The 27005-nt window shown below is 44.3% G+C and overlaps 1 protein-coding gene across 1 annotated transcript in view; it reads right to left on the bottom strand.

Annotated features, from left to right (window-relative positions):
- Nucleotides 1–257: 257 nt before the first annotated feature.
- Nucleotides 258–27005, bottom strand: part of LOC138740836 (anamorsin-like) — a 78626-nt gene continuing 51878 nt past the window's right edge. The window contains exons 2-6 of the mRNA XM_069894035.1: nucleotides 22248–22294; nucleotides 16364–16510; nucleotides 5160–5278; nucleotides 665–817; nucleotides 258–552 (exon numbers count right to left, since the gene is read on the bottom strand). Of these exons, the coding sequence (XP_069750136.1) occupies nucleotides 447–552; nucleotides 665–817; nucleotides 5160–5278; nucleotides 16364–16510; nucleotides 22248–22294 (572 nt within the window). The 3' untranslated portion in view covers nucleotides 258–446. The remainder of the gene's footprint in view (nucleotides 553–664; nucleotides 818–5159; nucleotides 5279–16363; nucleotides 16511–22247; nucleotides 22295–27005) is intronic.

The following is a 27005-nucleotide window of genomic DNA, read 5'->3' as shown; positions in this document are numbered from 1 at the left end:
CAGGTAAGCAGAGGTGTGTTGTTGCTCTGTTGGTAAGATTAAATCATTAGAAAGAGGTGACATACGATCAGAAAATATTGAAATCACGATATAAGAAAGAGCAAGGGTGGGTCATGTGATGTGGGGAGAGTAGGAGGTGGAATCCTAGAGCTCCCAGGATTTTCAAGAATAAATAGGTTAAAAACCTCAAGTGAATAACCAAAATACCAAAAAATGACGTGGGAAGAAACAATCACTAAGAAAAGTAAATTCGCAAATAAAAGCACAAAAGAATTTTCATTAAAATGAGAGGCCCAGCTGGAAATGCCTCATGGCGAGGAAAATAGTGAGTCCGCTCTGAGGACCGAGGAGGGAGCTGCAGCTTCAACTGAACGACCCACACCGCAGGGAGTACAAGATTCAAATGAAGACAGCGCTGCCTCCTGGCAAGTACACAAAGAAAGCCTTTATGAAGCCCCTGGTGATGGGGAGAAGCTGGAGATCCCCTCCCACAGTAGGATCGCCAGGTCGGCACCCTCATGGTATGTGTGAGGCCTGAGACAAAGTCGGCATCTGTAACAGTCACAAAACAGCGACACTGAAGAGCAGAGGGAGCGGGCCGGCCGACAGATAAGAAGCTGCGATAAACCAGCACTGACATATCAAAGGGGTGGTTGGTACCCACTTCAGCGTACCCACTTCAGCTCCAGTGGTGGGGCGGAGCCAAGTTGCATGGTGTGGCGGGTGATACCGCTGCAAGTGGCATCGGATCGAGTGCAGCAATCGACGGGTCCAGTGACAGTGAGCACTGGCAGCAGCTGCGACGGGTCCAGGAGTCCTGAAGAGGATGAAGGCAACAGTGAAGGAAGGTTCTGTCAGGCTGGGAGACTTAAAAGAGCCCAGTTAAAACAAAACAAGCAGGAAGGCTCAGAGCCCTCATGCCCATCCACACCAATCCTTTTTCTCATGAGGACTTCATCCTCTGCTTTACCTATTTGGATGCCTGTCTAAATGACCCTTAAACACAATGACTGTCTCATTCCACCATTATCTCCCACAGCAAGTTCCAGTTAAAAAAAAAATACCCCTCAGATCCCCTTTAAATTCCTTCCTCTCATGTTAAGCTGAAGCCCTCATTTTTTTTTAAATATCCCTACGATGGGATAAAGATTTGGCCCATCTATCTATCTCATCCCCTGAAGCAAAACACTGCTACTGGAGAGGCTCAGTGCGTCGAGAACCATCAGTGAGAGAAAAGGAGACAGAACCCTTCAACAAGTCCAGAGTTCTACCACCAGATAGTATTTTGCTCCCAATTCCAGCATTCACAGTCTCATGAGTCCTAACACACTTCTCAGCCTCCTTCACTCCATGGAAAACAAGCCAAGTCTATTCAACCTCTCCCTATAACTGAATTCATCCAATCCAGGCAATATCATGGTGAATCTTTTGAGTTCTATCACCACCTCATTCCGATAGTGTGGCAACCAGACTAGACTTAATATTCCAATTGTGGTCTAAGCAAGACATAACATAGAACCAGTGAACACTATAGCCCAAGACCCCATGCCACACCCCCACCCCACCACCAATAAAGCAACAACTCCACACATTTTTGAAGGGTTGGAGGAAACTGGAGCACCCAGACAAAACCAACGCAGACACAGGGGAGTATGTACAAACTCCTTATAGACAGTGCCAGATTCAAACACGGGTTGCTGGTGCTGTAATGGCACTGTGCTAACTACTATGTTAACCTTGCTGCCAAATTTACCCTTTAAATCTTTCACCCCTAACCCATGACCTTGAGATTTTCTTACTTAACCTCAGTGGAAAAGCCTGCTTGCATTTACTCTATCTATACCCCTCATAATTTTACATACTTCTGCCAAATCTCTCCTCATTCTTCCGATACTCCAGGGAATAAAGAGCAAACATGTTTTACCTTTCCCTGTACTTCAGTGCCTTAAGGCCTAGCAACATAACATTTGAATCATCTGGTGCTGCCACTTTCAGGGAACAACAGACCAGGACCCAGAGGTTCTTCTGCTCATCAACATTCCTGGTGCCCTTCCCAGGTACAACTTCCCAAAATGAAGCACCTTACAATAGTTCTGATTAAAGTCCAGCTACCAATGATCTGCCAAACTTACCATCTGCTGTAACTTTAGACAACCCTCACACCACTATCAATTATCTTGCCACCTTAATACATTTCAAATTGCTTTTTTGAGATTGGTTTTAGCTGTGGCAAGAAAATGTTTGGAGATTACTTGAAAAAAATGAGACTAATTTAAGTATTCAGAGATGGCATTTGGAAATGAGATCTTGCATTTCATTGGAAAAAAATAACATAATTTACATAATAATTACTCCTTTTTTGCTAAAACTTAGAGGCATTATTTGGGCTACTTGGGGTTGAATTATTAAATCCTCTTCCCACACATTAGTGGTATTGCTCTGAACCATGGTAGTTAATTTATGAATTTCATGTTATGTCTTTCTTTCTTCTTTCTTTCTGGGGGTAGATTAGAAGGGGGTGGGTAGGGGTGAGTGGGTTAGGGTAGGGGGTGGGGGGTTTAAGGGGTTTTTATTTACATAAAAATTCATGCATGTATTTTGTTTTTCTGTTATATCCATTATTGTATTTTAACCCTGATTTAATAAATACAATTTTCCAAAAACACTCATCTTGCCACCAGCAATCTTATTAATCACACCTCCTTCATTCACTTCGCAGTCGTTTATATACATTACAAACAAGGGTTCCAGCACTGACCCCCATGGTACACCATTGGTCCCAGACTTGTCAATTGAAAAGCATCCTTCCACCACCACCTTCTGCATCCTTTTGGATACAGTTAGCCAGCTTACGTCAACATTCTGAAGCTCCTGAAACAGCCTAACTTTGATGATCTTGTCAAATGCTTTACTGAAATTGTTATGCACATTATGCACCACCTTGCCTTCATCAATATTCTTAATTACCTCCTCAAAAAAAAACTCCATTACTGAGGCAACATTTCCCCCACTGGTCCTGATCATCTCTTTCTCTATCCTGGTAGTATTTATAGAATATCCTGATATTCTCCTTAATCTTACTTGCCAAGCAGTTTCATAGGTGTATTTTGGCCTCAACTTAATTACTCTCCAAAACCCTCTATGTTGCTCAGGGGGGGATTCCATTATTTTCCCAGTTGCTTTGTATCCCAAATGGTTCCTTTTTTTCTGATCAAATATTCGATATCCTGTCATCCCAGATTCATTGATTTTGTCATCATTGCTTTTCACCCTCACCAGAATACGTCAGTCTGATGTCTCTCTCGATCTCTTTTAAATTACTCCATCTTGTCAAAAAGGATTGGTGTGGATGGGCATGAGGGCTCTGAGCCTTCCTGCTTGTTTTACCTGTGATGTCCTGAGCTGTGTCTACTACCTTTTGCAGCTGGTCAGCACACTTTCACCATACATCTGTGGAAATTTTGCTATGACTCTGGCATCAATGTTCTGAAACCATTAGCTTTGATCAGGCATTTACAATTCTTTCAGTCAGCACCCAAGAGATAATACAGCCCCTGTTACTGTGAATTCTTTTACTAACCTAAGATAGGGAACTAACATCTGGACATTCATCACACTTGTTTGCACATTATTTCATTCATACCCAGGAGATAACTAATACGAGATACAAGACAGAACATCTTGATTTACATCGAAGAGTCACATTCCTCTAAACATTTTGCATGGAGAGTGAGAATGTTGAACGGAACTGCTCGCACTAACCACCCGAGACTCTCATATTCACGAAGCAATATATTTATAGGTAAGCAGTGCTTAATGTCCACGATATGTTCTGTGAAATTGGATATTATGCGATGTGGAAGTTTGTGCGAATCCCATATTATATTCTTAGAAAAGCTATGTGGGATATGGTAGTCTACCTGTACAATTTTTATTTGTAAGTAGGGACTAGTGTGGGGACCAACATGGGGCTGTGAGCAAAGAGTTGGGCAGTGGGATCAGTGTGGGGACTGACACGGGACTCTGGGCAGAGGGATCAATGTGGGACTGACAGGGCTGTAGGGATAGAGTGGGCAGTGGGATAAGTGTGGGGACCGACACGGGGCTGTGGAGAGAGAGCGGTGCAGTGGAATCATTGTGGGTACCAACACAGGGCTTTGGGCAGTGAGCAGAGCTCTGAGATCAGTGTGGGAAATGACATGGGGCCGTGGGGAGAGAGCGGGGCAATGAAGACTGATACAGGGTTGTGGGGAGAGTGGTTATACAGTATAGGATTTTCTAAAGCTAACAATCGCTTTTTCTAAATTGCTGCGGACTTGCTCGTGGTAATTGAATAATTATGGGACCACGGACATATATGCGGTCGGACATTGCCCGAATGGATGTTAAGTGGCACATACCTGTATTTGTATATCCAGTATGAATAATTGTCCTGCATATGTATTGGTTGTCTGTATGTGTTATGTCTGATTATGTGTCTGCATGTTTTGCACTGAGGAGCAGAGAACGCTGTTTCGTCGGGTTGTACTTGTGCAATCAGATAACAATAAACTTGACATTTAGCTTGTACATTTCATTGATCTTTTTTCTTGTGATTGGTCTAATCTGAGGAGCTTAAGGCTAATGGAGATTTACAAGCAAACTGGGGTTTGCCTGATGATACACATCATGGGGTCTCTCATTTCTCTTAAAGTGCCCATGACCTGCTCTGTATTCTTTCACAAAGCAGCAAAGCACATGGAAATATTAATTAAAATTGATTAATCTACATTAGTCTACATGGCAGACCATTATTTTCACATTTAAAGGGAACATTAGGGGCATGTCTTCACACAGAGAGTGGTGAGAGTATGGAATGAGCTGTTAGCTGAAGTGGTGAAAGCAGGTTCAGTTTTGACATAAAAGAAAAATTTGAATAGGTTCATGGCTGGGAGAGGTATGGAGTGGTATTGTCTGGGTTCAGGTCAATAGGATTGGGTAGAATAATAGTTTGGCACAGACAAAATGGACTGAAAAGCATGTTTCTGTGTCGTAGTGTTCCATGGTGGTGAGGTCAAAGACGGATTCACTGACTTCATAGACGCAGGATGACTATCAGGCAGGCAGTTGATGCTGATGTTGACATTAGGGGCAGTTCTGGGCGTGAGCAGGACACTGACCAGTTATTACAGGCACGTTTCTTTTTCTTGCCATCTCCACAGCTCATGGCATGGAACGAGGCAGAGTCAGGCTTCTTCAAATCGTTCTCGTCCAACAACTCATCAGAATCTATGAGCTCCTGTGGAAGAACAGAGACGGGGATAACAGAAATCACTCCGTGTTACTCAACAGCAATTGAACTACTTCTGCTGTCCTAGGCTGGGCAGGCCACAACAATGACTTCCATAAGGAAAAACAGAACGACTCTGAAAGGCATTCATACAGTTCCCTCCTTAATTTTACGGTAAAGTCTCTTTTTTTCATTTATTTGTCCCTGTGCTGTATTTTATAGTTGTAATAAAACAATCACATGATTAAAGTGCACATTCAGATTTTATTCAAGGTTAATTGAATATATTTTGGTTTGACCATGTAGAAATTACAGCATTTTTTTTTATACAAAGTCCTCTCATTTCAGGGGACCATAACATTTGGGACAAAGCAATGGTATGTATATTGAAGTTATGTTTCGAACTTTGTTGCACATCCCTTGCATATAATGACTCTTTGAGGTCTGTGATTCATAAACATCACCAAGTGCTGAGCATTTTCTCTGGTGATGCTCTCCCAGGCCTCTACTACAGTCGTCTTCAGCTCCTACTTGTTTCGGGGACTTTTCCCCTTAAGGTTTCTCTTCAACATATGGAAGGCATCCTCAATTAAATTTTGATCAGATGATTGGCCATTCAAGAAATTTCCAGTTTTTAGCTTTTAAAAACTCCTTTGTTACTTCAGCAGTTTGTTTGGGATCATTGATTTGCTATAGTTTAAGTGCCATCTAATGTTTGAAGCCATTTGCTCAAACTTGAGCAGATGCTTCTATACCCCTCAGAATTAATTAATCACATCAGCAATTACATCGTCAATGAAGGTACCTGTGGCAGCCATTCATGCCCAGGCCATAACTCCCCCACCACCATGTTTCACAGATGAGGTGGTCTGCTTTGGATCTTGGGCACTTCCTTTATGCTTCCACACTTTGCTCTTGCCATCACTCTGATACAGGTTAATCTTAAGACTCATCTAACCACAAGACTTTTTTCCAGAACTCTGCAGGCTCTTTTAAATACTTTTTGGCCATCTGTAATCTGGCTCTCCCGTTTCTGTGGCTTATAGTAGTTTCCATCTTTCAGTGTAGTCCCTGTATTTCTGTTCATGAAGTCTTCTGCGAACAGTACACCTGCATTGTGAAGAGTATTTCTGATCCGTCGAACAGGTGTTTGGGGACTTTTCTTCATTATGATGCGAATTCTTCTGTCACAGCAGTAGGGGGGGGGGTCTTCCTTGGCCCTTTGCGATTATTGTACTGAGCCCTTCTTAATGATGCTCTAAACAGTTGATTTGGGTAATTCTAAGGTTTGGGCGATGTCTCTTACTTTTTTATTCTTGTTTTTCAGCCTCATACTGGGTTCTTTGACTTTTATTGGCACAACTTGTGTTGAAAAATTGCAAGTACAGACTCCAAAGTTGATCAAAAGCTTAGAAGAAAGGACTATGTATATAAAGTACAGTAATGTCTACATGGCCAAACCAAAATGTATAAAAATAACCTTGAATAACATATGGAATGTGCATTTTATCACCTGTGAATTGTTTGATTTCAAATTTGAAAACTGTGGAGCACAGGGGCAAATAAAGGAAAACATGTCTTTGTCCCAAACATTATGGAGGGCAGTGTAAGCCAACCTCTGAGATTTTGAAGCCAGCTGTTGTAAACCCAGGTCCCTGATGATCAAAAAAATAGGAAACTTGCTGGATATTGATTACATTGCTGTACCTTCGACCTTGTTTTGTTAATCTTACATTTTACTTATTGATTAGGCAGCTCTCCACTGGCCACCGTGACAGAGGTGCACCAAAGAAGAGGTACAAGGACTGCCTAAAGAAGTCTCTTGGTGCCTGCCACATTGACCACCACCAGTGGGCTGATATTGCCTCAAACCGTGCATCTTGGCGCCTCACAGTTTGGCGGGCAGCAACCTCCTTTGAAGAAGACCGCAGAGCCCACCTCACTGACAAAAGGCAAAGGAGGAAAAACCCAACACCCAACCAATTTTCCCCTGCAACCGCTGCAACCGTGTCTGCCTGTCCCGCATCGGACTTGTCAGCCACAAACGAGCCTGGAGTTGACGTGGACATTTACCCCCTCCATAAATCTTCGTCCGCGAAGCCAAGCCAAAGAGGCAGCTTGGTCAGTGTAGTGGCTAGAACAACACTATTACAGTGGCAGCATCTGCGTTCAAATCCTTTGCTATCTCTGAGTAGTTTGTATGTTCTCCATGTGACTTGGGTGCTCTGGCCTCCTCCCACATTCCAATGATGGACAGTTAGTTGCTTAATTGGTCAAATGGATGTATTTGTGTGGTGCAGGCTTGTGGCCCAGAAGGGCCCATCACAATGATGCATCTTCAAATTAAAAATGTTATCTTGTTACATACCCTGTGGCTGTTCTCCCTCCCCCTTGGAAACCTACTTCCCTTAAAAGCATCCCTGAATTTTGCAAATTCAACCTTGCAGATGCTCGAGATCCCTGGACACTGAGATAGTGATGTCAATGAGCTGCAGCTCCCAGCTATGATAAGTCCCGCAGAAAGTAGTGAGGGCAACACATGATTGATAACTTTGGAAATTCCTGAGGGTGCTGAGGCTCCCTCAGGAACAGCTCCCCAAGGGCCTCAGGTGCCAAAGGCTTCCTGATCGTGTTGGTTGTTTGGATCTGGAGCTCAGGTTGCCAATGAATTGAATAGGGGTCTGTGCCATTGCAAAGGCTGAGGGAACGCTGGAGGTGAATCCACCATCACTTGGTGTCTCTGAAGGGAACCTCTTTTGCATCTGGGTCTTAAATTTAAATTTTGGACATATACTACGGTAACAGGCCATTTTGGCCCACATGTCCATACCGCCCAATTTACATCCGATTAACCTACACCCCCAGAACATTTTGAAGGGTGAGATGAAACTGGATCCCCTGGAGAAAACCCATGCAGACACATGGAGAACGTACAAAGTCCTTACAGACTGCACAGGACTTGAATCCCAGTCTGGTTCCAATCACTGGTGCTATAAAGGAGTTGAACTAACCATTAAGTCTTAAAGTAAGGGGTGCCGGACAATATTAATGGTGACACTTTGCTTGCCTTATGGGGAGGGAGGGAACTGGTGGGGAAGAGCAGTGGGAAGAGGTGGCCGGGAGAGGCAGCAGGGAAGGGGAGAGGCAGTGGGGAAGGGGAGAGGGGCGGAAGGGATGGCGGGAACTCACCACATCCTCATCATTCATATCCATCGCTGACAAGATCCAAACCTTTGCTGCAGTGGGATCTAATTGTGGGTTTTCTGCAACACCAAATTCCATCTGTCTGAGCTCCTGACAGTATGTATACAGATGTGTATCCATTGATCAGCGAATATTTCCACTTGTCATCTTCAAATTGTGGCAGCTTTCTGCAAAGTGTCCTCTTGTTGAATGGAGTTATTTCAATTTATAATTGCAAAACACAAACATGCTATAGTAACACAGCAGCCATTGGAAGTGAAAGGGCCTTTCATAAAGTTATGAGCAAACTCAGGAAGGCATTGGAATAAAAGGTGAGAGGAGAGGAGAGGGAGACCAAGGCAGAGGGAGACCGAGGCAGAGGGAGAAGTACAGGTGACAAGTAGATACAGGTGAGAGGGTTGAGGAAAAAGGCTGAGGTGATGAGGAGAGGGAAGGAAAGGGCATGAGGAGCTGGAAGGATCCAGAAAGATAGAGACTCAGGAGATTTATTTTAAAGAAATTGGAGGTCTATGTTTAAGCCGTCTGGTTGGAGAGTGTCCAGACAGATGCTGTTCCTCCAACTTATGGGAGCCTTAGTTGGCAGTGCAAGAGGCCATGGACTGACATATCAGTGTGGCAATGGGATGTGGAATCGAAGTAGTTAGCCACTGGATGATCCTTGCAGTTGCAGAGGACAAAGCATAGGTACTCAGCATATTGACTTCCCAGTCTGTGACCAGTCTCCCCTATATAGAGGAGGCCACATTGGGAACACTGGATATAATAAATGACCCCTGCGGATGTACATTTACACTGCAGAATATACTGTGACAGTCTCTTGTTCTGCAGTTTCAGACCACAGACTCAGCTGACATGGTTGGCTGCAGTCAATCAGCAAACCAATAAATTCTCCCTTGCCTGAGGTTAATGTTGTAGCTTACTCCAGAGTTAATGATGCAGCTAATTCCTCAGAGGTACACTCTCCCCTACCCTGTATCTATTGTGTCACATTGGAATTGGAGTGAGTAAACTTGTGGCCAAGTTCCACACAGGCACATTCTGGTGTGACAGATTATGCTGTATTTTATATTGAATATAGATATGTTTTACAGGAGATAAATTGTGGCAGGCTTTTTTAAGTGTAGGTCACATACAAACACTTCAAAACAGATCTCATTTAAAAGACTGGAGTCCTGCTCAAGCTAGACAGGCCTGGCTCCAAATGCCTTTGTATAAACTTTGAAGAGTGCCTATAGGGACTTCACTAATGGATTGTTGTTTTGAAAAGCAACAGATGAAAGAACTCATAGGATTAGGTCCTGAGCCACAGGCTGTCTGAGTCAAACACCCCCGGAACATTTTGAAGGGTGGGAGGAAACTGGATCCCCTTTAGAAAACCCATGCAGACACATGGAGAACATACAAAGTCCTTACAAACAGCATAGGACTCAAACCGTAAATGTCTTTTTCTTTGGGAGTGAGAGACAGAGAATTCAGTTCTACAGTTCTACACAGCAGCAGCAGCTGGGATTGGAACAGGATGCTGGAAAGCTGGTGGAAAAATCCATTTTGGAAGACAGGTTGTGAGTTCTTAAGTTCAGCCTGGTCAAAGCCCTTGTGGTCCATACAAGAGGAGAGGACTGGCTGCCTAATGTTTCACTTGAAATAAGGGAAACAAAAAGGAACTCTGTGGTGACCTGAAAGTAAGTGGAAAACCCTGATGGGGCAAGTTTCTTCGGAAAGACACTGGAGTGGCTGATTAGAAGGAATCAGTTTATGTCCAGTGAACAACAAATCTCTCTTTGAAAACCAACAAGAACCTTCCTGAGTGGTAACCATTTACCTTTCAAGCACCAAAACCTGGTGAACTTTATAAATGTTAAATTCTGTGCACAGTATAAGAATTGCCTGCAACTAGTGAACTTGGAGGAATGAGAAGCGAGATTGGACTGTGAATCAAAGAACTTTTCTAAACTTACACACATATTACATACATGTGCACTTAGAATTAGAAGGGGGTTAAGTAAGTTAGAGTTTGATCCTGTTTTCATGTTTAAAGATAATTAAAAGCAACTTTTAAGTAACAATTTGTCTTGGTGAACTTCTGTTGCTGCTGGGTTTTGGGGTCCTCTGGGCTTGTAACCTTGGCCACATCAACCACAAGCAGAGTGCTCTGCACAGCTACTTTAGTTCTTTGACCTGACATTGGTTTTGTGCCAACACTTGTGCAAGCTCATTGTCTTTTTCCATATGCCACAGACTGGATCTACTGGCAAGGAGACTGATGCCTGAATCAATAAGATAGCAACTGAAGGGGAAGCTCCCACCTTTTCTCAGTTACAGTCACAATTAAGCATGCATGCTCACTAACTTCATTACATGGGTGAGAAGAAGTAAACCATATTGACACTGACAGATCCCACTGGCACTGGGGTCAGGTCGACTGCTGCACAAGCTGAGGATCAGTCTGGCATCAGAATTGTAACTGGATCTTTTGCCATCACTACTACTGATGGCTATAAATCAAAAACTCGACTCAAGGGCAATGCATAAATGTGCTGGAAAATCTCAGTGAGTCATGCAGCATCCATAGGAAGTAAAAGGTAAACAAAAATGGCTGTTTGGATAAAACCATTGGCTTGTAGGAAGAGATCAGAGAGTAGTGGTGGAAGTATTCTGCCTGGAGGCTGGTGACTAGTGGAGTCCTGCAGGGATCCATTCTGGGACTCCTGTTCTTAGTGATTTTTATAAAATGACCTGGATGAAGAGGTGAGAGGATGGGTCAGTACGTTTGTGGATGACATGGAGGTTGGAAGAGTTGTGGATGGAGCTGAAGGTTGTCGAAAGTTACGGGGACACAGACAGGATGCAGAATTGGGCAAAAAAATGGCAGATGGATTTTAAACCGGATAAGTGTGAGGTGATGCATTTTGGAAGGACTAACCAAAAGGCTGAGTACAGGGTTAATGGTTGGTTACTTTAAAGTGTGGATGAACTGAGGGAGCTTGTGCTGGGATTCATTAATGGGGGGGATTGAGTTCAGGAGTAGAGAAGTCACGTTACAACTCTCTCTGGTAAGGCAATATTTTGAGTATTATGTTCAGTTCTAGTCACATCATCATACGAAGGATGTGGAAGCTATGGAGAGGATGCGAAGGACGTTGCCAGGATTGGGAAACAAGTCTTAATGGGCAAGGTTAGCATAGCTGAGACTTTTCTTTTTGGAGTGTAGAAGGATGAGAGGAGACTTGATAGAGGTCAACAAGATTATGAGTGGCATAGATAAAGGTGGACAGCCAGCACTTGTTTCCTGTGGCAGGATCAGCAAATACCAGAGGACAGATGTACACAGAGAAGGGAGGGAGGTTTAGGGAAGACATCAGGGGTAAGTTTATTTTACACAGAAATAGTTGTGACTGCCTGGAATGCCTTGACGGGGATGGTGGTGGAGGTTGAAACATTGGGGGCATTTAAGAGACTCTTAGTCACATGGATGAAAGGAAAATAGAGGGTTATGGGGTAGGGAGGGTTTAGTACTTTTTTTAAGGAATATATGGGTCAGCACAACATCAAAGGCCAAAGGGCCTGTACTGTGCTATAGTGCTCTATATTCTGTGCAACCTAAGTTTTAGGTCTGGGAGCTTTTCAGTTATAAGCAAATCCAGATAGGCTCCTGAAGAAAAAAGATGAGGTAAGGGGTAGGGAAAGAGAGGATGGAGAGGAGGGACGAAGGGGGTGGATCGTAGTCCAACATGCTAGAGGTCATATGTGGATACAAGGTAGAGGGTAGCAGAGAAAGAAACTGAGAAGTGATATGGGAAGCTGGAGAAAAAGAGACAGAGGGAAGGGAAGGGGAGGTGGAGGAAAGGAGACAGAGGGGAGGAAGGGGAGGTGGAGGAGAGGAGAGGGGGAGGGAAGGGGATGTGGAGGAAAGGAGAGAGAGAAGGGAAGGGGAGGTGGAGGAAAGGAGTCAGAGGGAAGGGGAGGTGGAGGAAAGGGAGATGCAGGAAAGGAGACAGAGGGAAGAGGATGTGGAGGAGAGCCAGAGGGGAAGGGGAGGTGGAGGAAAGGGGAGGTGGAAGAAAGGAGACATAGGGAAGGGGAGGTGGAGGAAAGGCGAGGTGGAGGAAAGGAGACAGAGGGAAGGGGAGGTGGAGGAAAGCAGAGGGGAGGGAAGGTGAAAGAGGAAAGGAGGCAGAGGGGAGGGGAGGGGAGGTGGAGGAAAGGAGGCAGAGGGAATGGAATGGAAGGTGGAGGAAAGGAGGCAGATGGGAGGGAAGGGGAGGTGGAGGAGAGGGGAGGGAATGGGAGGTGGAGGAGGAGAGGGGTGGGAAGGGGAGGTGGAGGAGAGGAGAGAGGGGAGGGAAGGGGAGGTGGAGGAAAGGAGGCTGAGGGAAGGGAAGGTGAACTGGAGGAAAGGAGGCAGAGGGGAGGGAAGGGGAGGTGGAGGAGAGGAGAGGGAAGGGAAAGGGAGGTGGAGGAAAGGAGACAGAGGGGAGAGAAGGGGAGGTGGAGGAGAGGAGAGAGGGAAGGGAAGGGGAGGTGGAGGAAATGAGAGAGGGGAGGGAAGAGGAACTGGAGGAAAGGAGATAGAGGGGAGGGGAGGGAAGGGAAGGTGGAGGAAATGAAGGGGGAGGGAAGGGAAGATGGAGGAGAGGGAAGGGGAGATGGAGGAAAGGAAAGAGGGAAGGGAAGGGGAAGTAGAAGAGATGAAAAAGGGGAGGGAAGGGAAGGGAAGCTGAAGAGACAGAGGGAAGGGGCGAGAAGGGGAGCTGGAGGAAAGGAGACAGAGGGAAGGGAAGCTGGAGAAGAGACAGGGAAAGGATGGGAAGCTGGATGAGGAGATAGAGGGAAAGGGTGGGAAAATGGAGGAGAGGAGACAAAGGAAGGAGACAGGGGAAGGAGTGGGGAGCAGGAAGAAAATAGTCAAAGGGAAGGGAAGGGGAGGAGGAAGAAAGGAGACAAAGGGAAGGGAAGGGGGCTGGAAGAAAGGAGAAAAAGGGAAGGGAAGGGGGCTGGAGGAAAGAAGACAGAGGGAAGGGGAAAGAGAGATGCAAGGAACAGACACCTTGTTTACTGAGAGCTATGTTTGGGATCAAACCTGCATCGTACCAGTCCTGTCTGTGTTTCAAGTGTGGCATCTGACTGATACTATGCATGAACAAGCCGAGTTCATGCATATCAGTCAATGTAGTGTAATGGATAAATATTGGGAGGAATTTGGTGAGATTAGTGGGTTACATACATACACACATTTTAAAACAGATCTTATTTGAAATATTGAAGAACTCATATTCAGTAACATTGCAGGATCTATGGAGAATGCTATGCACATTCCACAAATAGGTGCCAATTTAAATGACATCATGAAATTAATAGATCATTGTTTGGAGGAGACAAACTGGCTGTTTAAAAGTACCTACAGTGTGCTCACAGAAAGGTCATTCCTGGGTTTTGTTTATCTAAGACAACAGATAGGAGCAGAAGGATAACTCCTGTGGTTTGCTGAAGATGGGGGGTTTTGAAAGTGAGAGAGTCACATGGCTTTCTGGCAGTTGGAGAGAGAGAAAGAGAAGACAAATTCAACAAGCTCTCTCAGCCAGTGAGTGTGACACTGAAAAGAGCTAAGAGTGCAAACCAGGAAGCTTGTTGAAACAGAAAGCTCCAGAGTGGCAGATGGCTGGAAGTGCTATCTGTCTGATGTTTCTCTTGGAATAAGTGAAACAGAAAGGAACTCTGTGATAGCCTGAAAGAAAGAGGTATCATGTGGAGAACCCTGATGGGCCAAGTTTCATCAGCAAGACATTGAGGTGACTAATGGTGGTACCTCAGCTGTGGAAATCCTGGAACAACAATCTCTATGCAAACCCAACATTGAGCGGTAAACATTGACCTTTCGAGCACCAAAGCCTAGTGAACTTTTTAATTCTGTGCACAGTATAAGAATTGCCTGTATCCAGAGAACTTGGAAGAAGGAGAAGTGAGATTGAACTGTGAACCAAAGAACTTTTCTTAAATTTACACCCACATTACATACACTTGTGCTTAGAATAAGAAGGGGGTTAATTTGGGTTAGTTAAGTATAAGAGACAAGTTAAAGTTTGATTCTGTTTTCATGTTTAAAGTTGATTAAAAACAACTTTTGTTTTAAAAACCACTTGTCTTGGTGAATGTCTATTGCTGCTGGGTTTTGGGGTCATTTGGGCTCGTAACAGTAGCCACACTTGAAACTCTGCAAGACTGTTCAGACGCCACAAAAGTACTATTGCATTCACTCTTTTTTTGCATGAAAATACATTTATTACCTTTTTTTTTAATTCTTTTTAATTTAATTAATTTTAATTCATCTTTTTAATTCATTTAAAGTAAAATATTTCAGTTGCTTTTCAATCGTTTTTGGAGGATTTTTTTAAACCAAGTTTGGCTGCAGTAAGAAAGAATTTTGGGGAAATCTATACATTATACAATATATGTGCCATAAACATATCATTTACCTGCAAAATGACCCTTCCCTTTGAACTACACATGTAGGGTGCGATTTCTTGGCAAACATAACATAACAATTTACAGCACGGAAACAGGCCATTAGGCCCTTCTAGTCCGCATCGAACCAAACACCCCTTTCTAGTCCCACCTCCCTGCACAATGCCCATAACCCTCCATCTTCTTCTCATCCATATACCTGTCCAACCTTTTCTTAAATAATACAATTGATTCCGCCGCCACTATTTCTCCCGGAAGCTCATTCCACACGTCTACCACTCTCTGAGTAAAGAAGTTCCCCCTCATGTTACCTCTAAACCTCTGCCCTTTAATTCTTAACTCATGTCCTCTTGTTTTAATCTTTCCTCCTCTTAACAGAAATAGTCTATCCACATCCACTCTGTCTATCCCTTTCATAATCTTAAATACTTCTATCAAATCCCCTCTCAACCTTCTACGCTCCAAAGAATAAAGACCTAATCTGTCCAATCTCTCCCTATACTCTAGATGCTTAAACCCAGGTAACATTCTGGTAAACCTTCTCTGCACTCTCTCCACTCTGTTTATATCCTTCCTATAATTAGGCGACCAGAACTGCACACAGAACTCCAAATTAGGCCGCACCAACGTCTTATACAGTCTCAACATCACCTCCCAACTTCTATATTCCATGCAATGATTGATAAAGGCCAGCATACTAAAAGCCTTCTTCACCACCCTATTCACGTGAGTTTCTACCTTCAGGGAACGATGTACCGTTACTCCTAAATCTTTCTGCTCTTCTGTATTCATCAATGCTCTCCCATTTACCATGTATGTCCTGTTCTGATTCTTCTTACCAAAATGAAGCACCTCACACTTATCAGCATTAAATTCCATCTGCCATTTTTCAGCCCACTTTTCGAAGCAGCCCAAATCTCTCTGCAATCCTTGAAAACCTTCTTCATTATCCACTATTCCACCTATCTTAGTATCGTCTGCATATTTACTAATCCAATTTACCACCCCATCATCTAGATCATTAATGTATATAACGAACAACAATGGGCCCAATACAGATCCTTGAGGCACACCACTGGTCACCGGCCTCCAACCTGACAGACAATAATCCACTACCACTCTCTGGCCTCTCCCTTTCAGCCAATGTTCAATCCATTTGACTATCTCAAAATTTATACCTAAAGACAGCACCTTCTTAACTAACCTTCCATGTGGTACCTTATCGAAGGCCTTACTGAAGTCCATATAGACAACATCTACTGCGCTACCCTCATCCACATTCCTAGTCACCTCTTCAAAAAATTCAATCAGATTGGTCAAACATGACCTTCCTCCCACAAATCCATGTTGAGTGCTCCTGATCAGACCCTGTCTATCCAGATGTTTATAAGTACTATCTCTAAGAATTTTCTCCATTAATTTACCTACCACAGAGAGTTTAAGTTGAGAAAAGGACCCAACTTCGAAGTCTAGTTTCTTGGCTTTTACTCCCAACCTCAGCAAACTAGCTCCTTGTAAACCAATGGGCTGGATCACGGAACTCAGCTCGTCAGTACTTAAATGTTCCTGTTCCACCTGATGATGAAGAGTCGGTGGCACAATTACTGGTTACCAATGTAAAAAGTGGGGTTAAAACAAGAATTGCCAATTGAATTAACCCAGAAGAGGGACATCCTCTGCTCCCCTGATTCAGGGAGTAGGAGCACCAAAACACCAAGAAGCAACACTTGGGTCATGGTCACGGGCCGGAAAGAGTTCATCTGTCCATGGGTGCAGCTTGCCCCTGCATCTCCCATTCACCCGCCGGCCTCATCACTTCTCCCCTATCCCCTCACACCCTCCCTGGCCAGTTTCTGCTACGTCGGTCCCTCCACAACTCCCAAACACCTTCCTCTCTCTGCCCCCGGATGACACCAAACCCTCTCCACCTCCCTCTCTACACTTCCCCATCATCCCCCCACCTCTCCCTCATCTCCACTCCACCTCACACCCCACCTCCCCATCTCCAACCCCACCTCCCATCTCCCTCCCAACCAAATCATCTTTCGCCCACCTCCCCAAACCTTCCCCACCTCCCCCTCATCTCCCCCATCTCCCTTTCACCTCACACCCCACCACCCCATCTCCAGCCCCACCTCTCATCTCCCACTCCACCAAATCATCTTTTTCCCACCTCCCCATACCTTCCCCACCTTCTCCTCATCTCCCAATCTCCCCCACTTCCCACTCCACCAACTCATCTTCCCACCTCCCCTTCATCTCCCTCCACCAACCTATCTCCGCCTGCTCTCCCCCCGCACCTGCCCATCTCCCCCCGCACCTGCCCATCTCCCCCCGCACCTGCCCATCTCCCCCACACCTCTATCTCCCTCCGCACCTCCCCCTTACAAAGCTGCACTTTTCCAAGAAACACCTTTTGCCAGAATTGTTCCCCAATGCTATTTGTGCCTGCTTCCAGTGTGCAAATCCATTCACTAGGAGAGTGAATGCCTGGGTTGTGCCATGCCTCACAGATCTCTGTAAAACCAGCCAGTTTCAGCAGGGAGATGAGCTGGGAAACAGTCTTTAATCTCCCATTATCACCTAACAAGGATACAAAAGAGAACAGGCAGGGTCAGTCTCCTGCACGATCCATGACAGTATGCATCTTGAACCTGTGGGCTGATGTGTGACAGAGTATATAGATACGCTTTTGGGAGATAAATTGGGAAAGGTTTGTTAGAGTAGGTCACATACAAACACTTTAAAACAGATCTTATTTAAAATACTGGAGCTCTGCCCCATGTTAGAAATTGCGAGAGATTTGGAGAGTGCCCAACAGACTTCACTAATGGATTGTTGTTTACAAAAAGGCAACAGGTGAAAGAGCTTGTCGGAGCCACAGATTATCTTGAGCTGTTCTAAGAGAGTCATGTGGTTTTGCAAGCAGAAAGAGTAAAACAGGCTTTCTCTCAGAGAGAGAGAGAGAGAGATATTGCTTCTACAGTGTTACAGCCAGTAACAGCAGCTGGGACTGGAACAGGACAAGCTGGCAAGCTTGTGGGAAACCCCATGTGGAAGATGGGTTGTAAATGTTTGATTCAGCCTGGTCAAAGACCTTGTGGTTCATGCAAGAGGAGAGGACTGGCTGTCTAATGTTTCACTTGGAATAAGAGAAACAAAAACGCACTCTGTGGAGACTTAAAAGAAAGAGGTTATCATCTGGAGAACCCTGAAGGGGGCAAGTTTCATCAACAAGATTCTGAAAACTGACAAGAACCTGCTTGAGTGGTAACCATTTACCTTTCAAGCACCAAAGCCTGGTGAACTTTATACATTACTGCTGGGTTTTGGGGTCCTCTGGGCTTGAAAGAGATATTTGAAGGACTTGGTGGGAGAATGATCTCTGACTTGTGAAAGCAGTGAGAATGTCCAAGAATAGAAACCCAATTCCCAGCAAGCATTTTTACTCACCGTTCTGGTGCTTCTCCTGTCTCAGCACCATATAGCAATGCCTACTAGCATTACCTTGAACATGGAAGGTGGGAAAGAAGACAAATGGACTGAGCTCCAACATCACCAGGGATGGGAGCCTGGGCAAATGTTCAAAGCATTTCTCTACTCCAGAGTGGTCAGACCCTCACAGTCTTCTGATAGAACGATGAAATATGACCTCAAACACATTGATGGCCATATCAATAATAGGACTCCCTCCTCCCCATCGACCTGATCTACTGGGATTGTTGTCTGAAGAGGACACACAAAATCATTGAGAACCCCTTCCACCCTGCCTCAGCATCCTTCTGCTACTTTTGTCAGAACAGAGATTCAGGAATATCAGCATCAGCAACCACTAGGCTGAGGAGCAACTTCTAATGGTCAATGAGAATGCTGAACAATTTAATGAACTGTTCACACTAACCCTCCGAGACTGTCATATCTATGAAACTATTTATTTATTTGTATACCTGTATATTTGTCCTGCATATGTCTGTGTGTGTTATGTCTGGTTGTGTGTTTGCATGTTTTTACCCAGGGCCAGTGAACACTGTTTCATCAGGTTGTACTTGTGCAATTGGATGATAAATAAACTTGAACATGAAATCCCAACACTGGAGGTTTTCTGTGGAATGTATACTGACCGATTACATTGCTGCTTGGTTTGAGAATTTAAGTGGCCAGGATGGCTCAGTTAGTGTAGTTAGTGCAGCACTAACTACAGCACAAGCGACCCAGGTTCAAATCCAATGCTGTCTGCAATTGTGTTTTCTCCATATGTCTGTGTAGGTTTACCCCAGGTTCTCTGGTTTCCTCCCACCCTTCAAAACATATGGGGTGTAGATGACACTTCCCTTATTCTAATTTATCCTAATTTCAAAGTATCATCTTCCAAAGCATGAGTGGCGATATCCCAAATTTAGATCTCTTTAATCCTATTACTTTGTGCAGTTTTAATTCGTTGATAGAACAGATAAACATTTTGCGTAGATTCACAAGACTTTCATAACGAGGTCTCATAGGATCAGTTCACCTTAACCTAGAAGGGCATCAATATATATTCACCTGCCTCCCTCAGGGCCAAACCTTTTTCTTTGCCTAGTCCCACTGACATGCCCCCAGTCCACAGCCCTTCATACCCCTTCCATCCACGTACCCATCCAAATTCTTCTTAAATGTTAAAATTGAGCCCGCATTCACAAGATGATTACTGGAATGAAAGTTTAGCATGTGAAGAACGTTTGACTGCTCTTGGACTGTACTCCCTTATGTTCCCCTAAACTTTTCCCTTCTCACCCTTAACCCATGTCTTCTGGTTTGTATCTTGGCTACCCTCAGTGGAAAAAGCCTAGTTTCAGATCAAAAAACCAGTCTCAATATCATTTAAATATAACAATTATTCTCACCTCTTCTAATTTCTCTGGCAGCTCACACCTTGGTATGAAATTGATGTTCTTCACATCCCATTTTAAATCTTTGTCCTCTCACCTTAAATCTCAACCTTTTAGTTTTACATTCCCTTACCATAGGGAAAAGGCTCAGTTTGTTTTCCTCATTTGTGCCCCTCATGATTTTATAAATCTCCCCTTGAGGCTGTCCATCCTCTCCTTATAATTATATCCTTCCAGCCCTGGTAATATAGAACATAGAGCATTAAAGCACAGTATAAGCCCTTCAGCCCTTGATGTTGTGCCGACCCATATATTCCTAATAAAAAGTACTAAACCCTCCCTACCCCGTAACCTTCCACTTTTCCTCCATCCATGTGCCTGTCTAAGAGTCTCTTGAAATGCCCCTAATGTTCCAGCTTCCACCACCATCCCTGGAAAGGAATTCCAGGCCCCCACAACTCTGTGTAAAAAGAACCTTAATCCTGATGTCTCCCCTAAACTTCCCTCCTTTCATATTATACACATGTTCTCTGGTGTTGGCTATTCCTGCCCTATCTATGCCTCTCATAATCTTGTAGACTTCAATTAAGTCACCTCTCATCCTTTAAGCTCCAAAAAGAAAAGTCCCAGCTCTGCCAAACTTGTCTCATTAGACTTATTTTCCAATCCAGGTGAATCTCCTTTGCAACCTCTCCAGAGCTTTCTCATCCTTCCTGTAATGAAGTGACCAGAACTGAAAACAATGCTCTAAGTGGAATCTCATCAGAGATTTGTGGAGTTGCAACATCGAGTTGTGGTGTACATTATCTGCACCTTTTCTATCTTCATGATTCCTCAGATATTCCTACTGTCGAATGACCAGAACTGTACCCAACACTCTGGTCTCACCAATATCATGTACAATGTCACCCAGTGCCCATACTCCTGCACTCTTTTCTCTGATTGGTGAAGGCAAATGCACCAAGAGCCTTCTTCACCACCCTTAACTACTTTGAGTAGTCACTGTCACAGAAATATGTGCCTTTACCCCAAATCTCTCTACAACACTCCCCAGGGCCCTACCATTCACAGTCCCTCTCCTTCCACCATGAATGTCTTCCTTACCATACATCACAGGGGTCTCCCCGCCCTCGCAGTTCATCACAGAATGCTCTCATCATTAATGGTACTTGCACTTCAATGATGCTCTGAATGTCATTGAACCAAGTCCATTGAATTGATTTTCTCCCGTTTACAGTGAAGCCGGATCCTCCAATTTCACTGAACTGGACTCTGCTGAACATCAGCCAGTCGGGCCTGCTGGCTGACATCCAGATGTGGTGGGAACCTCCACCTTCGGAAGATATTAAAAATGGGTGGATATCCTTGAAGTATGAGATCCAGTATAAAACCAGTGATAGTAAACCACTGGGATTCGGCACGTTAAATGAATTCAAAATGTTTGAATCTTCTTTATTCCAATGTGGATGGCAGCATCAAATCCCGTGAATTCAATCATAGAATGGAAAGGATTCAGAGGAGGTTCACAAGGATTATCCCGGGAAAGAAAGGGTTATCATTTGAAGAGCATTTAACTGCTTTTGGCATGTAATCCTTGGAATTTAGGGGAATGGGGGAGGAGGTGGTGGGGGGAGGTGGTGGAATCTCATTGAAACATTTTGAATGTTGAAATGCTTGCATGGAGTAGACGTAGAAAGATTTTAATCCATGGGGCAAAAGTCTAGAACTAACCATCTGAGACTCTCATGTGCACAAAGATCTATACTTTAACATTATGAAACACTTTGTAGACATGTGTAGATGAAACCCTTGTCCTGCATATGCACTGTTTGTTGGGATGTGCGTTATGTCTGGTTTGCACAGAGGATCAGAGAAACTGTTTTGTTGGTTGTGTTTGTACAATCAGATGACAATAAATGACTATAAGGATTGACAAGAGGGCACAACTTCAGGATTGAAGGGCACCAACTTAGAACAGAGATGGGGAGGAATTTCTTCAGCCAGAGTGTGGTGAATCTGAGGAATTTGTTGCCACAGGCGATTGTGGAGGCCAGGCCATTGGGTGTATTTAAGGCAGAGATTGATAGGTTCTTGATTAGCCAGGACATCAAAAGTAATGGGGAGAGGCCAGGTAGTGGGGCTGGGTTGGAAAATGGATCAGCTCATGATTAAATGGTGGGGTAGACCCGATAGGCTGAATAACCTATTATCCTACTCCATCTTATGGTCTCATGGTGGTATGGTAGACTATGCTATCTTTCTCATGGGATCTTTCTTAAGGGATGTAGAACAGCAAACTCTGTAAATATTGATGCAGTGAAATCAGAAAGAGACATAGGAGCTCACGAACAATATCCTGAAAATATCAGAAATTGAAGGACCTCATGCATGTTGGCTTTTGTATCTAAAGTTGGAAGCTCTATTAACAGGTAGGTGAATCACACCTGGGTAACTGTGAGTAGTCCACGAGCTGCAGCTGAGGAAGAGTGTTCTGAAACAGAAGCAGATGAGAATAAGGTAGGTGGTGACGTGGATAGTATTGAAGGTTACACCAGAGTGGGGCAAAAAAGTGACAGATGAAGTTCAATCCAGATTAACCTCTCCACTCTTCCTTCCCCATTCTCTCTCTCTCCTTCCCCATTCTTCTCTCTCCTCTGCTCCTTCCACCATTCTCTTTCCCTGCCCCCATTTTCCTCTCTCCCTCTCCTATCTCACTCTCCTTTTCAATTCTTTCTCTCCCCATTCTCTCTCCTTCCATTCTCTCTCTCCTTCCCCATTCTCTCTCCTTCCCCATTCTCTCTCTCCCCCATTCTTTCTCTTTCTTCCATTCGCTCTCTCCCCCTCATCCTTTCCCCATTCAGTGTCCAACTGCTCCCCTGATTCCCCCATGTTTATTTTCTGTTTGAGACCACCAGCACACTTATGTAAATACCTGCTTTGAGAAACCCTCATTCTTTCCCCCTCTCCCATCTCTGTTTTTGTTCTCTCTTCTCTCCTGTGTTGGAGTTCAACTGGCCAGTTTAGACAGGGCACCCGAGGATCCCTATGTATCTCTCTCCCTCTTCTTCCCCCAAAAATCTGAGAACTTCAACCAACCCACCTCATCCCCCCACTCCACTCTGCTGCTGCCACATAGAAATGTGTAAATGGGTCACCGTGTGAGATCCTGTGCGGTGGAGGGGAGGGAAACTAACTGGATTCCGTGCACTCTGTGGCAACCCCTTCTGCAGTGAACCCACTTTGGCAAGAGATGGAGGGAGAGTTTGTCGGAAAGGAAGTGAGCATCACACGACCCCCAGTTTCTTGCTCCCCTTCCCACCCACTCTGCACACATCCCTTGGCACCGATACCTGGGACTGGATGCCGGATATTAAAAGGCTTGGATAAGCTATCAAAACCCAAATTCTGTTTGGAATGGAGGCAGGATGGTTTAGGGGAGACATCAGGGATGAGTGTTTTTTAATACATAATTGGTGGGTGCCTTGAATGCATTGCCAGGGTGGTGGTGGAGGCTGGTATAATAGGGATATTTAGGAGACTCTTTGAGAGACACATGAATTTAAGAAAAATAGAGGGTTATGAGTGTGAGGGAGGGAAATTTGATTGTTGAGTAGGTTTGTATAGGTCAGCACAACCTGTTGTCCGAAGGGCCTGTACTGGGCTGTTATCTTCAATAAATGTGAGGTCAAACCTGAAGGCAGAGTACAAGGTTATTGGCAGGATTCTTAACAGTGTGGAAAAAAAGAGGGTCCTTGGGGGTCCAAATCCATAGATCTCTCAAGGTTGATGCATAGGTAGCTAAGAAGGCTTATGGAACGCTGACCTTCATGAGTCAGGTGATTGTGTTCAAGAATCAAGAGGTCATGTGGGTGCTCTATAAATCTCTGGTGAGATTGTAGAAGCTATGAAGAGAGTGCTAAAGAGATTGGCCAGTGTGTTGCCTGGATTGGAAAATAAGCCTTATGAGGCAAGGTTAGTAGAGCTGGGACTTTTCTCTCTGGAGTGAAGAAGGATGAGGGGAAACTTGATAGAGGTCTACAAGATTATGAGAGTCATGGATAGGGTGGATGGCCAGCACCTGTTTCTCAGGGTGAGAACAGCAAACACCAGAGGACATCTGCATCAGGTGAGGGGATGAAAGTTTAGGGAAGACATCAGGAGTGTGTTTGCTACAGAGAGAGTAGTGGTGTCTGGAATGCCCTGCTAGGGGTAATGGGGGAGGCTAGTACAATAGGAACATTTACAGTGCCCTCCATAATGTTTGGAACATGACACTTTTTTCCCCATTATTTGCCCCTGTCCTCCACAATTTTACATTTGTAATCATACAATTCATATATAATTAAAGTGCACATTCCAGATTTTATTCATGGTTACTTAAAGTGCACATTCCAGATTTTATTCATGGTTACCTATGTACATTTTGGTTTCACCCTGAAGAAATTACAGCACTTTTTAGACATAGTCCCCTCATTTCAGGGCATCATCATGTTTGGGACATTTGCTAACCATTAGTTAGCCACAGAGAGGATGGCCAGATTACAGTTTGCCAGAAGTATTTCAGATTTCAGATTTCCTGTCAGAATAAGTATGTACATGACATCACATACAACCCTGAGATTCTTTTTCCTGTGGGAATGGTAGAATTACCACTTATTGGTAACGCAAAAAGACTACACAACTTATACATGTGTACCTATGAAGAACTGTAAATAGATACTGAATGTAAACAAACTATGCAATTCAGAGAGCATGAAAAAACAATAAAGTGAACAGTCAGAGTCCTTCAACGAGTCCCTGATTGAGTTTGTTGTTGAGAAGTTTGATGGTGGAGGGGAAGCAGCTGGTCCTGAGAGTGTTGTGCATTCACTAAATGAAATAAGTCTGAGTTAGTCAGTGTTGTACTGGAACCTTTACTCAATATCCATAAGACATAGGAGCAGAAATAGGCCATTCTGCCCATCAGGACTGCCCTGCCATTTTCCCACTCAGTCCCAGGCTGCTTATAAACTTTGATGTCGCTGCCTTCTCTCTCATCTTTCTGAATTTTTGTATGTTAATCTTTCATTGATCTTTTAATCTTTTTCTTTCTTTCATAGACTGAAGCCTCTTTGATCTCGCATCCCATTTATGCTCTTGTTACCGGCAAGAACTATGAAGTCAAACTCCGATGTAAGCAGATTGCCAATGGGGATTTCAGTGAGTTCAGTGACACCCTGCACATCTCCATTCCAGCATCTCAATCAGCAGAAGGTAAATCGACTCAAACACATCACAATGAGCTTTTTGAGAAGGTGATTGTTGAGGGCAGGGCAGTGGATGTTGTCTAAATGGACTTTAGTAAAGACGAGTCGCACGACAAGGTGGAACATCTCATGATTTGGTGAAAGAATAACTACTTCACTCTCAACCTGGACAAGGCCAAGGAGATAATGCTGGACTTCAGGAGGACCAGAAATGACCACCCCCTCACCCTCCCCCACCATCAACAAGTCTACAGTGACAAGAGTGGTGAGCACCAGGTTCTTTGGAGTTCCCTTGACTAGTGACCTATCGTGGACACTCAACATCTTCTCACTTGTCAGTAAGGTGCAACAGCCACTGCACCATCATGTCAACCTTCTATAGGAGTCTATCAAGAGCATCCTGGCCGGCTGCATCACAGTGTGGGACGGTTGCTGCAGAGAAATGGATCAAAGGTCAATCCACAGGACCATAGTGGCAGAGAGGATCACTGGGGTCTCCATCAGATTTCAGATTTATTGCCAGAGTACATATGACATCACATACAACGCTAAGATTCTTTTCCTTGCAGGCCAGGCAGAATTACAAAAAAAAACTGTAAACAGATAAAGAAATGTAAACAAACTGACTGAAATACAGAGAGGAAATAAAATCTATAAAGTGCACAAGTAAGAGACCTTAAATGAGTCCCTGATTAAGTTTGATGTTGAGGAGTCTGATGGTGGAGGGGGAGCAGCTTGTCTTGAAGCTGAGGGTGCAAGTCTTGTGGCACCGACACCTCTCTCCTGATGGCAGCAGCGGGAACAGAGCATGTGCTGAGTGGTGTGGATCCTTGATGATTGCTGCTGACAGCAGCATTCCCTGCAGATGTTCTCGATGGTGTGGAGGGTTTCACCTGTGATATCCTGAGCTGTGTCCACTACTATTTTGCAGGGCTTTGCACTCAGGTGTCCCTATACCAGACCGTGATGCAGCCGGTCAGCACACTTTCCACCACACCTCTGTAGAAATTTGGCATGGTTTCCAATGCCATTGCCAAATCTACGGAAACTCCTGACAGTGACGTGCTTTCTTCATGTTGACATTAGTGTGCTGGGCCCAGGAAAGATCCTACGAGATAGTGACTCCCAAGAACTTAAATCTGCTCACCCTCTACGCCTATGATCCCTGACTCCAGTTTCCCTTTCTGAAATCAACAATCAGCTTCCCACCATTGACGTAATCTACTGGGATTGTTGTTTGAAGTGGGTGCATGAAATCATTGAGGACCCCTTCCACCCTGCACATAGCATCTTTCAGCTGTTCCCATCAGGGAAGAGATACAGGTGGATCAGAGCCAGGACCACCAGGCTGAGGAACAGCTTCTTACTATGGACAGTGAGAATGCTGAACGACCTAAGGAACTGCTCACACTGACCAGACTGGAGAACACTATTTCATCAGGTTGTACTTGTGCAACTGGATGATAATAAACTTGAACAACTTTCTTCATGGTCGTCTGATCCAGAAGATTAAAACTCGAGATCCATTCAGTATAATACATTTGTGTATTGCACTCAATCCCAGATTCTACAGACATTCTTGTTTAATTGAGATTCATGAAGACTTGAATGAAACATGGAAGTGTGCCAACGCTGTGATTGTAGTAAAAACACACAACGCTGGTGGAACTCAGTCTCACTGCATCCATAGGAGGTAAAGATCTATCACTGATGTTTCAGGCCTGAGCCCTTTTAAAGGTGTAAACAAAAAACAGGAAGGCGTCTCCATAAAGCCTGAGAGAGAAAGAGGGAAGAATGAGAGGGAGTGAAGTCCAGATCAACAAACAGAAGATGCTCATTGTCTATGATAAGAGGAAAGGTGAGAATAAAGACTCATGCACTGCCTGACTGAAACCACTGCAAATTGGAGGAACAACACCTCTTCTACCATTGGGGACCCTCCAACCGGATGGTGTT

Source organism: Narcine bancroftii, chromosome 1 (genome assembly GCF_036971445.1).
Source record: "Narcine bancroftii isolate sNarBan1 chromosome 1, sNarBan1.hap1, whole genome shotgun sequence".
Classification (NCBI taxonomy): domain Eukaryota; kingdom Metazoa; phylum Chordata; class Chondrichthyes; order Torpediniformes; family Narcinidae; genus Narcine; species Narcine bancroftii.
This window is presented reverse-complemented; position numbering and strand designations above follow the sequence as displayed.